Source organism: Scyliorhinus torazame, chromosome 3 (genome assembly GCF_047496885.1).
Source record: "Scyliorhinus torazame isolate Kashiwa2021f chromosome 3, sScyTor2.1, whole genome shotgun sequence".
Classification (NCBI taxonomy): domain Eukaryota; kingdom Metazoa; phylum Chordata; class Chondrichthyes; order Carcharhiniformes; family Scyliorhinidae; genus Scyliorhinus; species Scyliorhinus torazame.
In genome coordinates this window covers 127,083,190-127,099,838 of record NC_092709.1, presented here as the reverse complement: position 1 = coordinate 127,099,838, position 16,649 = coordinate 127,083,190, and the positions used below count along the sequence as shown (strand labels likewise).

The window sequence follows — 16,649 nt, the reverse complement described above, 5'->3', positions numbered from 1 at the left end:
CTTCCCGATAGCACTGGCCTCTTCGTTGCTCTCACAGGCGATGCTGTCAGCAGGGGGCGCTGGAGAGAGGGCTTGTTTTGGTGATTTACGGGTGGATCCTGGAGGAAGATAGGGTGTCCATGGAGGGGATTTAGGCAAAGTGGGAGGAAGAGCTGGGGGCACTGGAAAAGGGACTGTGGTGTGAGGTGCTGTGGCGTGTGAATGCCTCGACTTTGTGCACGAGATTGGGGCTGATACAGCTGAAGGTAGTGCACAGGGCGCACCTCTCAAAATCAAGGATGAGCTGGCTGTTCGAGGGGGTGGAGGATGTTTGTGAGCGATGTGGGAGGGGCCCCGCGAACCATATTCATATGTTTTGGCCCTGCCCGAAACTGGAAAGGTTTTGGAGGAGTGTTCAATTCAATCTCAGGGGTCTTGCATGTGGATGTGGAGCGCTGTCCCCTAGAAGCCATATTCAGGGTGTCGGACCGTCTCGAGTTGAAGGCGGGAGCAGATGTCTTAGCCTTCACCTCGCTGATGGCTCGTAGGCGAGTCTTGTTGGAGTGAAGGTCAGCTTCTCCACCATGTGCCTCGGCGCGGTGGGGGGACCTGATGGAGTTTTTGACCCTGGGCAAGGTGAAGTTCGAGCTCGGGGGGGGGGGGGGGGGGGGGGGGGGGGGGGTGGGTGAAGGAGGGGGTTCTACAATTGTTGGTGTTTGTTCATCATGCACTTGCGGGAGTTCGGGCGGGGGTGGTTGGTTTGATGTGCTTCCTGGGTTTGGGTGGGATTGTTTTTTATGTTGTTGGGGTTGTTTTTCTGTTTAATCTTTTGTATGGTGAAAACGGTGAAAATTTGTCGAATAAAAATATTTTCAAAAAGATGATTCCACGTTTCCTATTCCTGAGATCTACCCATGTTGCTTCACTGCAAGAGCCCTCCTGAGGTGACCTCCCCAAGTACAGCTGTGATATTATCCTTAACTAGTAATGTAACTCCCCCACCCCTTTTACATCCTTTTCCCATACCAGCCTCCCCGAACAGGTGCCGGAATGTGGCGACTAGGGGCTTTTCACAGTAACTTCATTTGAAGCCTACTTGTGACAATCAGCGATTTTCATTTCATTCACATCCCCCTCTATCCTGGCTCAAACATCGAAATCCTGGAACGTTTAGCTGTCAATCTTGTGCCTCCTTCAACCAAGTCCTTGTAATAGCAACAACATCATAGTTACAAGTACTAAGCCAAGTTCATCTGCCTTACCTTAGTACATTTCTTGCATTGAAACAAATGCACTTCAGACCATCAGTCCCGATGTGTTCAGCAACTTCTTCCTGCCTGCTCTTCCTCTTAGTCTTACTGGCCTTATTCTCTAGTTCCCCCTCAGTTACTTCATGTGCTGACCTACTGCTCTGGTTCCCACCTCTTTGCCACATGAGTTTAAACCCTCCCGAGTGACGCTAACAAACTTTCCGGCCAAGATATTTATGTCCTTCCAGTTTTCTGCAACCGCTCCTTCTTGTACACGACCCATATGCCCTGGAAGGGATCCCAATGATCTAGATATCTGAAACCCTCCCTCCTACAGCAGCTTTTCAGCCACATGTTTAGATGCACTATCTTCCTATTCCTAGCCTCACTGGCATGTGGCACAGGGAGTAATCCTGAGATTACAATCCTAGAGGTCCTGCTTTTTTAACTTGATACCTAACTCCTCGAACTCCCCCTGCAGGACCTCACTCTCCCTGCCTATGTCATTACACTCTCCCTGCCTATGTCATTACTACCTATGTGTACGACAACCTCTGGCAGTTCACACTCCCCCTTCAGAATGCCCCATGCCAGTTCAAAGACATCCTGACCCTGGCACTAGGGAGGCAACACACCATCCTAGAGTCTCTTTCACGTCCACAGAAGCGCCCATCTGTGCTCTTGACTATAGAGTCCCCTATAACTATTGCTCTTCTGCGTTTTGACCCTCCCTGCAGAAGAGACACAGCAGTGGTGCCACTGTTCTGGCTGCGGTTGTTGTTTTCCCCTGATAGGCTATTCCCCCCCCCCCGCAACAGTATCCAAAACCATATACTTGGGGAACAGTCGCAAGGGATTTCTGCACTGACTGACTGCCCCTTCTAGCAGTCACCCATCTATCTGTCTGCACCTTAGGTGTGACCACATCTCTAAAACTCCAGTCTATGGTGCCAAGCTGGAATGCTTACTTTTTTGACTGGGAGGTGATGTGCAGTGATGTTCCTCCGAGGGTAATTTGGGGTCCATTGTTCTTTTCGATTTTTATATATCTACACTATAATGCTTTTCCCTACATCTGGAAATATGCAGAACTAAGCAACATAGCAAATACTTAAGATAGTTGTAGACATCAGGTGGAATGGTGAGATGGACAGAAGCATGGCTGATGCAGTTCAATGTAGAAGTGGTAAGTGGTGCACTTTGGGAGAACTAATATGGAGAGACAACATACAATAAATGACACTATTTTGAAAAATGTATATGAATAGACATGCCATGGTGTTCATGTAATCAAACCCTTACATGGCAACACAAGTTGATAAGGTGGTTAAAAAAGCAACTGGTACATTTGTGAATAGGTAGATGAATCAGATATAAAAACAAAGAGATCACATCAGAAGTTTATAAATCATTAGTTAAGTCTCACAAGGGGTATTAGGCACTTCAGGAAGAATGTAAAGATGTAAAAAGTAAAGTGTGGGTATTTATCAGAGGTGAGGGAATTCAGTTATGAGACAACACTGGAACGGCTGGCATTATGTTCCCTGGCTCAAACAGTTAAAAGGTGACCTAATAGAGGTTTCACAATGGTGAAAGGTTTTTATAGAGGCTGGTCCCTCTAGATTTGGGGCAATAACCTCAGGTAATAGATTTAAAATCATTGATAAAAGATCCAAAGGCAAGGAGTGGAAATTTTGTGCCACACTCCGAATTTCCGGGGTCAGGACATTCCATTAAAAGGTGGTCGTAGCTGATTCCATAAATAATTAAAGGGCGACAGGGGTGGCGCAGTGATTAGCACTGCTGCCTCGTGGCACTGAAAATCTGGGTTTAATCCCAGCCCCGGGTCACTTTCCGTGTCGGGTTTGCACATTCTCCCCATGTCTGCTTAAGATGTGCAGGGTAGGTGGACTGGCCATGCTAAATTGTCCTTTAAATGAAATTTTTTTGTAAATAAATAATTAAAAAGGAAACTGGGACAGGTACTTGAGGATGAGTTGGTAAGAACCAACATGAGCATGATGGGCAAAATGGCCTCCTTCTTAGCTTTAAAATTTGATTGATTCTATGAACAAACAGATCAAAATCAATGGGATACTTACAAAACATTCAGCTGCATCATCCATTAGGCCGAGTTGGAAACGATGTTCATCTTTAAAGCTTTCAGCTAGAGCATTGCGCAAAACATCAGAGGGAAGGGCTTTTTCCCTGCTGCTTTGAAATTCTACAAATATATTCTGAAAGAAAACAATTTAAAACAATGATTTGCAACAGTGGAAATAAATAAACAAACATTTAAGAAAACTTTACAGGCAGGAATTGCCTTCAGGATGATGTTCTGATCCAAGTGGGATCAGTGTATGATTGATAGGAGATATTTACCCAAGTGTGTCTTAACAATTAAATACAGTACACTGAAACATCTTACAAACTACTGAAATACACAATCCTCTTTCGAAGCAATTAGTGGGGCATAGGTGATATTACCAACCCACCTGACAATCAGAACACAGAACCAAGTTGTCAGATGAATCCCTCATTTTCCAAACTAAGACATTTATGTGATATTAGGACATCTTGCATCCTGATCAGATTTTTTAAATTAAGAAACCAAATTGTGAAGTAGTGATTGAGACTTGAAGAATTTCACTGTTTTGAACTCCCAGGAATTAATGATTTAGAAAGAAGACATCACATGAAATCTTGAATTCTAGAGGGAAGGGATGAGAAAACAGGAAGCTTGTATATTTGGGCCTTGGAGGGAACAAAAAAAAAGTTCACAGAAACGCAACACGATTGATAAAATCAAGGTCCAACAACATTGTAATAGAGAGGGATTGATTGCCTCAGGCAAGATCATTTTCTTGTATTCTTGTGAAAAGGTTTAGTGTTCTGTACCATTAAAGTTAGTGAAGGAGAAGGCAATGTTTGACACAGGTAGCAACTTTAACAATGGAGACATGGGAATCCTATCGAATCAGAAGTGAAAGTTGAGTCAAATAATGGAGGAGGAAGAGGAAGGAAATTAGCACCCAACAAATACAAGATGCAGTTATTAGTAAAACACAGTCACGTAGCCACACACAACAAAAAAAAGGTTTAAAACTCTTTCAGAAAATTGTTAAATTGGACTTCAGTGTAGGCCACGGAGTGAGTGGTTGCACACAGGGCGGCTCCTGCTTGTAGGCGTTGGTTTTGGCCCCTTTTACCCAAACTTTGGGGAATTTCGGCGGGAAGGTTATGTGGAGAGTGGAGAAGGGGATAAGTTCTTCTGCCGGATGGGCATGTCTACAGGTTACGGAACTCGACTGAAGACAGTGAGAGCCCTGACTAAAGAGTTGGAGGAGATAACTGGCGCAGCATCAAGTATCAAAATGGTGGCAGGGGAAGGGTCGTCGCTGACTGGAAAGCTGCAACTGGAGCAGTTGATGAGCTTCATTAAGGGCAGAGTTTGGCAGCAGTGTAAGGAAATGCAGAATGACTAGTCAAAGGTGATTGAGGGGCAGTGGCACCTCTTCGCGGGACCATGGAAGGGGTGAAGAAGAACCTCGAGGTGCAGGCGACCATCCAGGAGGTGGACAAGGAGATCAGATTGTGTCGTTGGAGGCAGGGATGGTGATCCTGGAATACATGCATAAGACGCTATGAGCAAAAATGGAGGACAAGGAAAATGGGTCGAAAAAAAGGGGGGAAATCCATTGGCTTGCAGGTCCTCTAGACCCATCTCGTTGCTAATTACGGACATGAAAGTCTTGGCAAGGGTATTGGTGAGGTTGATGGGGACTGTGCCAGAGGTGGTTCAGAGGACCAAATGGGCTTTGTGAAGGGGAGGCAGCTCTCCAGTAATGTTAGGAGGTTACTGAATGCTGACCCAGTCAGGGGGGAAAGAGTGCCGCAGGTGATAGTGTCCATGGACACGGCGAAGGCCTTTGATCGGGTAGAGTGGAGGTATCAGTTTGAGATTCTGGGGCGGCGAAGGCCTTTGATCGGGTAGAGTGGAGTTATCAGTTTGAGATTCTGGGGCGGCGAAGGCCTTTGATCGGGTCGAGTGGAGGTATCAGTTTGAGATTCTGGGGCAGCGAAGGCCTTTGATCGGGTAGAGTGGAGGTATCAGTTTGAGATTCTGGGGAGGTTTGGGCCGAGCTGAATGAGACAAAGTATTTTGGGTTGTACAGGGGGACAGGAATGGGTGTCCGCTGTCACTGCTGAAATGGGGTTGTCACTCCAGAAGTTGTTGCATTATTATTAGGCAGTGAACGTGGAGAAGGTGAGACAATGGAGGAAGGGGGAGGGGCGGACTGGGTCAGGTTAGAGGAGGGATCTTGTAAGGATACCGAGGGCTCTGGTGACGGCCCCATTGTCGCTCGCTCCAAGGAAGTATAGGGGGAGTCTGGTGGTGGAGTCGTCTATAAAAATCTGGAACTAACTGAGGAGACACTTTAAACTGGGCCACATGTCAGTGTTGACGCTATTGCGTGGGAACCATAGGTTCGCGTCAGGGGGGATGGGCGGGATGTATTGGAGTGGAGGGAGGGGAGTTAGTGCTGATCAGGGACATGTTTGCTGAGGGGAAGTTTGCTGGGCTAGAGGAACTGCAGGAGAGATTTGAGTTACCATGAGATAGTGAGTTTAGGTGCTGGCAGGTGCAGGACTTTGAAGCCAAGGAGCTGCTTTAATTCTCTCAGGTACAGGAGTATATTCTTCTAAAGAAAATGCTGCTCACGGCTGAGGTGGGGGATGGCAGGGTGGTTGGGAGACAGGCCAAGACATTAGCGAAAAGGATCAAGCGGAAATGGAGGAGGGAGATAGGAGGGGACTTTTGAGATAATGCAGCGAGTGAACTCAACCTCCACCTGCACAAGAACGAGTTTGATACAATTTAAGGTGGTGCACAGGGTCCAGATGATTTGGGCTCAGATGAGTGGTCTCTTTCTGGGGATAACAGATGGGTGTGAGAGAGGGCCAGCGAATCATGCTCATATGTTGTGGGGGTGTGAGGAGTTGGAGAACTTTTGGGAGAACATGTTCGGGACTTATTCGAGGATTGTAAGGGTTGGGATGAAGCCAGATTCTATGGTGGCGATCTTTGGATGTCGGAGCTGCTCGAAGGTAAGGGGGCCGATGTCATGATCTTTACCTCTCCGATTGCCCGGCGATGGATTCTTTTGAATTGGAGGTCAGTTACCCCACAACATGGCTGGGAGATCTGTATGAATTTCTCCGGTTGGAGAAAATCAAATTTGCGTTAAGGGGATCAGAGGAGGGCTTCAAGGTAGGGTGAAGGTCATTCATGGCTATATTTGAGGAGCTGTTTGTTGGAGAGTGGGGGGATTTAAAGGGGGAATTGTACAAACTGTATACTTTGATTGCACATTAAGCTTATGTTCTTTTGTTGAATGTGTTTGGAATAAAATATCCCTAAAGAAAAGAAATTTGCTAAATTGACCTTTTTTCAATGTTTCCATTCGGTCTCAGTCATTTATCATTTACAAATTAATGAGAAATTGATCAAATGTACGTAAAACCAAACAGCAGCTTTCAAAATGTCAGGTCTAAGAAAATATACATTAACATACTTAAATAAAGCCAAAATTAACTGCAGGATAAGATGCACAATCACAAATTGGCAATTTACAATTTCAAATGGGATGCTACAATAATTCTGAATGTTTAAAGTTAAATTTACCTTCAAAGCACAAAAAATGCAAGCATTCCCTGAGCACACGTGTCTAGGCAGCTGTCTCAAACTGCGGCGGAAAATGTCCAGGTGCCATAGTATCTGCAGGAAGAGACAGGCTATAGTTGTAAAAATAACCAAGAAAAAAGGCGGCCTTCAAAAATACAACTTGAGATAGATACAAAAAGCTTTTTTAAAACTGTACTTCCATTTGCAACAAACATAAAGATATACATATCTGCACACATCCGCAAACATCCTTTCAACACATTTTCTCCCTTACCCCATCGCAGCATCTCCAGCGCTCCCCCACCAATCACTTCAGGGAATTTGAAATCACTCTCCCAGTCTCTAGCACTGCTGTTTAAACATAACAATGTCTCTAAACATGCTACCCAAGTGTAATCATCAGAACTTTTCTCCAAAGCCATCACAATGTCAAAATTATCACTTTTTAAATCAAACATATATTTTAGAAGGACACATTTCCTACACATCAAAATATACTACTAGAAACTCTTGTAGGTTCATTGAGTATGTATTTCTTTCTGTTAGAGAATAGATTCAATCCTTATTCAAATTGGCCAAGAAAAACAGGTCTGAGGACTGGGAGCAGTTTAGAATTCAGCAAAGAAGGACCAAGGGATTGATTAAGACGCGGAAAATAGAGTACGAGTGCAAGCTTGCAAGGAACATAAAAACTGGTTTCTATATGTATTATAATAATAATAATAATAATAATAGCTTATTGTCACAAGGAGGCTTCAATGAAGCCCCTAGTCGCCGCCTGTTCGGGGAGGCTGGTACAGGAATTGAACCCGCTCTGCTGGACTTGTTCTGCATTACAAGACAGCTGTTTAGCCCACTGTGCTAAACCAGCCCCGTATATGAAGAGAAAAAGATTGCAGACAAATGTAGGTCCCTTATAGTCAGAAACAGGGGGATCTATAATAGGGGACAAAGGAACGGCCAAGGAGCTAAATATATACTTCGGTTCAGTCTTCACAACTGAGGACACAGTCATAGATGTTTACAGCATGGAAACAGGCCCTTCTGCCCAGCTTGTCCATGCCGCCCAGTTTTTAAATCACTAAGCTAGTCCCACTTGCCCCCATTTGGCCCATATCCCTCTATACCCACCCTGCCCATGTAACTGTCTAACTGTTTTTTAAAGGAAAAAATTGTACCCGCCTCTACCACTGCCTCTGGCAGCTCGTTCCAGATGCTCACCACCCCGTGTGAAACAATTTCCCCTCTGGTCTCTTTTGTATCTCTCCCTCTCACCTTAAACCTATGCTGTCTAGTTCTAGACTCCTCTACTTTTGGGAAAAGATGTTGACTATCTACTTATCTGTGCTCCTCATTATTTTATAGACCTCTATAAGATCACCCCTAAGCCTCCTATGCTCCAGGGGAAAAAGTTCCAGCCTATCCACATAACTCAGATCATCAAGTCCTGGTAGCAACTTTGTAAATCTCTTCTGCACTCTTTCTAGTTTAACAATATCCTTCCTATAATAGGGTGACCAGAACTGAACACAGTATTCAGACACCAGAAATGTTGGGGAACGCAGGGTTTAGTGAGAGGGAGGAACTAGGAGATCAATAGGAGTAGAGAAATGGTAGAGGAAATTGATGGGATTGAAGGCTGATAAATCACCAGGACCTAATAATGTACATCCCAGAGTACTTAAGGAAGTGGCTCTATAAATAGTGGATGCATTGGTGGTCACCTTCCAGGATTCTATAGACCCTGGAACAGTTCCAGCAGATTGGAGGGTAGCTATTCTTCACTATTAAAAAAGGAGTAGAGAGAAAAGAGCAAAATACAGACCAGTAAGCCTGACGTCAGTAGTGGGGAAAAGTCTAGAATCCATTATCAAAGATTTCATAGCAGAGCACTTAGTGGCAGGATCGGACAGTCAACATGGATTTACGAAGGGGAAACAAGCTTGACAAATTTACAAATTTTGAGGATGTAACTAGTAGAGTTGACAAAGGGGAACCAGTGGAAGCAGTATATTTGGACTTTCAGAAGACTCAGGGAGTGCAGCGAAGGTTTACTAGACTGATTCCTGGGATTGCAGGAATAACGTACGAGAACAAATTGAATCGGTTAGGATTGTATTCACTGGAGTTTAGAAGAATGAGGGGGGAATCGCATAGAAACCTATATAAAATGACTAGGCAAGGTCGATGCAGGAAAGATATTCCCGATGGTGGGTGTGTCCAGAGTCAGGAGTCACAGTCTGAGGATACGGGATAGACCCTTAGGACAGAGATGAGGAGAAATTTCTTCATCAAGAGAGTGGTGAGCCTGTGGAGTTCATTATCGCAGGAAGTAGTTGTATGTTTTCATGAAGCAGTTAGATGCAGCACTTAGGGCAAAGGGGATCAAAGGATATAGGGGGGGCAAAAGAGGGATTAGGTTATTGAATTGGATAATCAGCCTTGATCATAATGATTGGCGAAGCTGACTGAAAGAGCTGAATAACCTCCTCCTTCTCCTATTTTCTCTGTCTATATTCTGTGCTGAGTTGGATGGTCACGATCAAGATAGTTGGGCAACAAATATTTAGATTTGGATGTATTGTCACATGAACTGAGGTAGAGTGAAAAGTATTGTTGTGTACAGTCCAGACAGATCGTTCCATTCATGAAAAAAAACCATAGGATATACAGGATAATTACATAGACATAGGGTGACGTATACAGAGTGTAGTACTACTTATTAGAGAAAATGTGTGGAGAGATAAGTTCAGTCCATAAGAGGATCATTCAGGAGTCTGGTATCAGCGGGGAAGAAACTATTTTTATATTTGTCAGTGCGTGTTCTCGGGCTTTTGTATTTCCTGCCCAATGGAAGAGGTTGGAAGAGAGAATAACCTGATGAGAGGGGTCTATGATTATGCTGCCCGCTTTCCCAAGGCAGCAGGAGGTGTAGACAGAATCAAATGGGAGGTGGGTTCATGTGATGGACTGGCTGTGTTCATGACTCTGTAGTTTCTTACGGTAATAATGAATTGAGTACTTTAAATTTATTTTTAAAAAGAAATGGGATAAGAATACCATAAGATGTAGTATCAGAAGTGGGCCATTTGGCACATGAGTCTGCACCGCCATTCAATGAGACCATGACTGATCTGATAATCCCCAATTTAATTTTGCACATTTTCCCATAACCTTTGATTCCCTGACTGATTACAAATCTGTCTATCGCAGCCTTGAATATACTTAATGGCCCAGCCTCTACAGCCTCCAGTGGTAAATAATTCTACAGATACACTGCCCTCTGTTACATCCCCCTGGGCTAGTGCATGGCAAGTTCCAGCCCCACTTGACCCGAGAGAGAGGAGGAGAGTGAGGGGGGGGGGCACCCGGAGGAAACCCACGCAGACATGGGGAGAATGTGCAGACACAACACAGACAGTGACCCAACGGGGAATCGAACCTGGGACCCTGGCGCTGTGAAGCCACAGTGCTAGCCACTTGTGCTACCATGCTGCCCCTATTAATATATATTGTAAATAATTGTGGCCTTCGAACCGATCCCTGTGACACTCCACGAGTTGCAGCTTGTCACCTTGAAAATGCCCATCGTATCACAACTTCTATGTTAGCCACTCCTCCATCCATGTTAATACACTATCCCCAACACCATGTGCTCTTATCTTACTAAGTAGCCTTTTGTGCCAAATGTTTTTTGGAAATCCAAGTATATTACATCTATTGATTCTCTTTTATCTACCCTGCTCGTCATCATCTCAAAAGAATTCTAATAACGTTTTTCAGACATGATTTCCCCTTCATGAAGTCATATTTACTCTGCTTGATTATATTATGTGTTTCTAAATGCTCTGCTATTACATGGATCCACTATCTCTGCAGATACTTCCTTTAATATGCCAGGATGCACCCATTAGGTCCAGGCGATTTATCGACCTTTAGCCCCAGTAGTTTCCCTCCTACTTTTTTAATAATCTTCATTGTCACAAGTAGGCTTACATTAACACTGCAATGAAGTTACGGTGAAAATCCCCTTGTCGCCATATTCCGGCACCTGTTCAGGTACACAGAGGGAGAATTCAGAATGTCCAATCCACCTAACAGCACTTCTTTCGGGACTTGTTCGAGGATCCGGAGGAACCCATGCAGAAACTGGGAGAACATGCAGACTCTGCACAGACAATGATCCAAGTCGGGAATCGAACTTGGGACCCTGGCGCTGTGAAGCAACAATGCAACCGTAGTTTTTCTCTAATGATAATAATTGTATCTATTTCCTCCCATCTTTCAGTCCTTTTGGAATGCTATTAGTGTTTCCGACCATGAAGACTGACACAAAGTATTTATTTAACCCCTCTGCCATTTTGTGGTTTCCCCATTATTATTTCCAGTCTTATTCTCCAAGGGGCCCATGTTCGTTTTGGCCTCTATGTATTTAAAGAAGGTAATACTGCCTGTTTTTATACGACTTGCTAATTTAGGGGCAGCACGGTAGCATAGTGGTTAGCACAGTTGCTTCACAGCTCCGGGGTCCCAGGATTGATTTACGGCTTGAGACACTGTCTGTGCGGAGTCTGTATGTTCTCAGTGGGTTTCCTCCGGGTGCTCCAGTTTCCTCCCACAGTCCAAAGATGTGCGGGTTAGGTGGATTGGCCATTCTAAATTGCCCTCAAGTGTCCAAAAATGTTAAGTGGGGGTTACTGGGTTACAGGTATAGGGTAGAGACTTGGGCTTGAGTAGGGTGCGCTTTGTAAAGGCTAGTGCAGACTCGATGGGCCGAATGTCCTCCTTCTGCACTGTAAATTCTATGATACCGTCATTGTTTACCTTCTCCCTCTTTATTCTTTTTTAGTCATATTTTGTTGGCTTTTAAAACTTTTCCATTGCTCCAGCTTACCATAAATCTTTGGCACATTGTATGTTATTTCTTTCAATTTAGTACCATCCTTAACTTCCTTGGTTAACCATGGTTTATTTATCCCCTTCCTAGAATTGTTCTTGCTCATTGGAAATGACTGGACATAATATGACCCCCATCTCCACAGCTAAACACTATTGGGGGGGCAGATTTTCTGCTCCCATTTTTGGGGCACGGGATTGTTGGCAGAAGCAGGGATGCCCGATAGGCAATTTACAGCAGCAGGGGCGGGATTCTCAGCCCAGGGCCGGGCAATCACCACGACCGGCGCGAATTGCGCCACGCCGCCGGTCGGGGGCCGCTCCGCCGATTCTCGGCCCAGGATGGGCCGAGCGGCCGCAACAAAAAACCCGAGTCGCGCTGGCACCATTCAAACCTGCTCTCAGCCAGCGGGACCTCGGCGTTGAAGGGTCCAGGGGCGGCCTGTGGGGGTGACCTCCATTGTCGCCTGGCCCGCTTTCGGGGCCTACCGTCGGCCGGCCGGCCTCTTGTGCTGGGGGCCTCCTTTCTTCCGCGCCGACCCCTCTAGCCCCACGCCATGTTGTGTCGGGGCTGGCGTGGAGAAGGGAGCCACTGCGCATGCGCACGTTGGCGCCAGTGCCACAGTGCATGCGCGGACCCTGCAGCGCCCAGTTGACGCCGGGATCAGCAGCAGAGGGTCGCTCCAGTGCCCTGCTGGTGCCCGGCCAGAATTGTTGATCCTGAGGCCATGTTGACGCCGTAGGGAAACGAGACGACATTTTCGACGGCATCAACACTTAGCCTCAGGATCACAGAATCCTGCCCAGGATTGCCCATCCTGATTGTACCCTACCCAGACTATAACGTAACAGGAATCCCAATCACCCTCTCCATTAAATTCTCCATTCACGATAGTGTGAGGGCATGCCGATATGAATCACTGCAGATCTCCCATGACATGCACCTGCGAGCAAATGGGGGAGGGAGAAAGAGAGGAGATTATTTTCTTTGCATCAGCGTTTCCTTTAAAGAAGGCACCCCAGTCTTTAAAAATCTAAATTGATGGCAGTGCGAGCTCGGTCTTGGGACTCGCCCCTTCAATTCTTTGTATGCAAGTTTCTAAAACTCCGGTGGAGGCTTCCACCCGGTTTTACCGCCCGGGAGGCTACTTTGCCAAATAATGAGAACATTCTGCCCTAAGCTACTAAAACTGAATTCAGCTGCTGGAATAGACATTGTTGAGACGTCTATTCCAAAGAATAGACATCGTTGCATTTTGCTGAAATGGTTAGAACACAACCAAAACAACAATCGAAAAATGACAGTTTCAAATATTTATGTAAGATTTTCTAACATGAGAATTTGTTCCCAACTACTGGTTGGAATTGTCTCTAACAGCTGAACTCTGCTCCTTCAACACTGCTCACTTGTTCCCTGCTCCCACTACTCCAACAAATAAAAGCAAAATAGTGCGAATTCTGGAAATATAAAATAAAAACAGAAAACGCTGGATAAACTCTGCAGCATCAGTGGAGTGAAACAGAGTTATCATCCGAGTCCACGTGACTCTTCAGAACTCGAAACGCCAACATTTGCTTCTTCAGTCACCACACATCTTCTGTTCCTTTCTTTCCATCACTTCCCCCTCTGAATTCAACAGCTTCCAGCAACCCATTTCCTTTGAACACTAATTCAAACTTCAAATAATTTTCTCCAATTCCTGATATTCACCACCAAAAGCTTCCAGATGTTCTTGGGTTATAGAAATTGAAGTTGTTACTATTTGTCCTCTTATCGCTCACTGTTTGCTTTCTGTTGTTCTCCCATTTTTATCCTTTCTCCTGCTGTTTTACCCTAGATTGTTCCTGACGGTTCTCCTGTGATCTGGACTTGCTGCTATTTCCTCCAGTCAGCTAGCTGTCCCATGTATTTGCATGCCCTCACACTATCGTGAATGGAGAATTTAATGGAGAGGGTGATTGGGATTCCTGTTACGTTATAGTCTGGGTAGGGTACAATCAGGATGGGCAATAATCAAGACACATAATCCAAAAGAAAAAGGTGCTCCTTCAATGATCAGCACTTGAGCAGCTGATTAAAGTACCTTTAATAATAATGAAAGTGTAAATAAAACTTGAAGAATTACATACCTCAAGATTGGAAACTCTTGAGACCATAGAATTTCCATTGTACAATGTTATTCCTCGAAAATATGTTGGGGCCAAGGCATTTACTATGTCCTCTGATTTTTATTATCACCCGTCTCAATACTATGGTTGCACTACAATTGTACAAAATATCTTCACAATGAGCAATTAGTGTAAATTTGCACAACAAATAACATGGGTGCGATTTTGCCACCGCGCTGCGCCCAGCTCTGATCCCGTTGCGCCGGATGTATCGCGGGAAAGCCCAAAACAGGCTTCGCGCCAGGCTCCCAGCCAATCGCAAGTCACACGACTAGCTACGACCAGCACAATCTGGATCATGCCCTCACTGGGCATGATCCAGATAATCATATTTAAATGAGCCATTAGGCTCATCGAAACATGCCCTACCTATCGAGGCCGCATTCACCTGGCTTCCGGGAGTCATGGCCGCACCGACGAGACCTCACTCGGGTGTGGATTAGTACTCATCTCCATAAACGGACACCAGACATAATGGCCATGCTGAGGGGCTCGGAGGGTCAGCCTGATTTCTGGGAGGGGGGGGGGGGGGGGGGGGGGTTGCCGCTCAGGGTCAAGGGTGTTGCCCATGTCTGCCCAGGGGCGGCACATTGTCCATGAGTGGGGGACCTTCGCGCTCACTTAAGAGATCAGAGCACCCTTTCAAAATGGCACCCTGATCTCAGAGGAGCCTGCCTTGCCGGCGAGTTTAGTTCCGCACTGGGATTTATAGGCGAGAATCTCGGCAAGCTCCAAAAAAAAAAATAATGACTTCAGTGTGGGTCTGGATCTCAACAAAAAAGACAGCATGAATCACCCGCCCCAAACTCGCCCATAATTACACTTAAGTCATTCCTTTGGTGAATCGCACCCCATGTTTGTTTGTGAAAAGGTAAAATCACATTATGTATGCATGCAAAATGATTCCCCAGACAAAATATTCATGTAAATAACTTGCGTGCAGGTTCAAAATTACTGGAAATATATAATTGGAAACCCATCGCAAAGAAAAAAAAACAATGAATGGATAATAGAAGATTTTTATTGCCATTAAATACAAACAGGGTACAAAGAGTATGAGACATGGACCAAAAGTTACAGAAAGATCCAGTCACTGCAGCAGCTTTAGAAATAACACGGCTTTTAAAATGCTATAGCAATACAACTTACAATGATTTTATTAATGTAATAGAAAACAATGTATTTCCAAGTTTAAAAAAAATATTTTTATTCACCTCCTTTTTCACATTTTCTCCCAAATTTACACCCACTAACAATAAACAATAATCAGTAACGAATGCAATGTCAATCCCCATCTCAACAACAATGCCATCCTCCCACCAAACATGAGCCCGCATGTTAACAAACAAATAACAAAAAGGAATCAGGAATCACCCATAGTCACCATTAACACATACAGTCCCCCCCCTCCCCCAACCCCCTCCCTCCCCCAACCCCCTCCCAAATGTTCGATGTAAACACCCCCCCACCCCCCCTTGAGGTGTGCTCTATATACTACCTTCAGCTGTATCAGCCCCAACCTCGCGCACGAGGTGGAGGCGTTCACCCTCTGGAGCACCTCACACCAGAACCCCTCCTCCATACCCTCTCCCAACTCTTTGCCTTGATCCCATCCAGCGGTGCCTTCTCCTCTTACAAAATAGCCCCATAAACCACCGACACTGCCCCCTTCTCCAGTCCCCCTATCGTCAGCACTTCCTCGAGCAATGTGGTGGCCAGCTCTACCGGGAAGCTCTGTATCTCCCTTCTGGCAAAGTCTCGAAACTGCATCTCTAAATATTTCCCCCTGCTCCAGCCCAGACTTCGCTCCCAGTTCCTTCAATCCTGCAAACCCAAGAAACACATCTTTTAGTGTCCCAATTCCTTTCTCCTCCCATCTCTGAAAATTTCCATCCCACTTCCCTGGCTCAAATCTATGGTTTCCCCGAATCGGCATTTCCCTTGACCCTGCCCCCAACCCGAAGTGCTGGGTAAATAAACTGTCTCCAAATTCTCAACAAAACTATTACTACCGAACTCATGGAGTATTTCCCTGGGGCCGTCAGGAGCGGCGCTGTTGCTAGTGCCTTCAATCCCGACCCCCTACAGAAACCATTGTGACCCACTGGGAGTCAACCCCTCTGACTCAACTTCGTACCTTCTCCACATTTGCTGCCGAGTAGTGATACATCAGGTTCGGAAGACCCAAACCCCTTGCCTGCCTTCCTCGCTGTAGTAGCACCTTTCTAATTCTGGCCACCTTCCCGCCCCATATGATCATCCCTTCAATCCCTCTAAAAATTGCCTTGGCAGGAATATCGGCAGGCATTGGAAAATAAACAAAAATCGCGGCAATACGTTCATTTTAACCGCCTGTACCCGACCCGCAAGTGACAGAGGGAAGCCATACCACCTTGCCAGATAAGCTTTCACCCTCCCCACCAAATTGAAATGTTGTACCTACAGAGTCCCCGTCCCCCAATCCAGAGCAACCTGCACCCCCAGGTAAATGTATTTCCAAGTTAAGAACATATTTTGTATTTAAGTGGAATTCTGCACGCGTTGTGCATCTATAGATATTTTACAACCTCAGGAAAAATCCCCATTGCAGTTACCTTCCATAGGGTCATCCTTAAGTACGAAAAACATATCAACCAGTGTTACACCCACTCAAGATAAACCTCAGCTAA

General features: G+C 45.4%; 1 protein-coding gene across 2 annotated transcripts in view; it reads right to left on the bottom strand.

The window, feature by feature from the left end:
* Positions 1–16,649, bottom strand: part of LOC140408670 (inactive ubiquitin carboxyl-terminal hydrolase 53-like) — a 212,925-nt gene that overhangs the window by 164,360 nt on the left and 31,916 nt on the right. For both annotated transcript variants that reach the window (XM_072496188.1, XM_072496187.1), the window contains 2 exons: positions 6,916–7,008; positions 3,332–3,466 (listed from right to left, as the gene is read on the bottom strand). In XM_072496188.1, the coding sequence (XP_072352289.1) occupies positions 3,332–3,466; positions 6,916–7,008 (228 nt within the window). The remainder of the gene's footprint in view (positions 1–3,331; positions 3,467–6,915; positions 7,009–16,649) is intronic.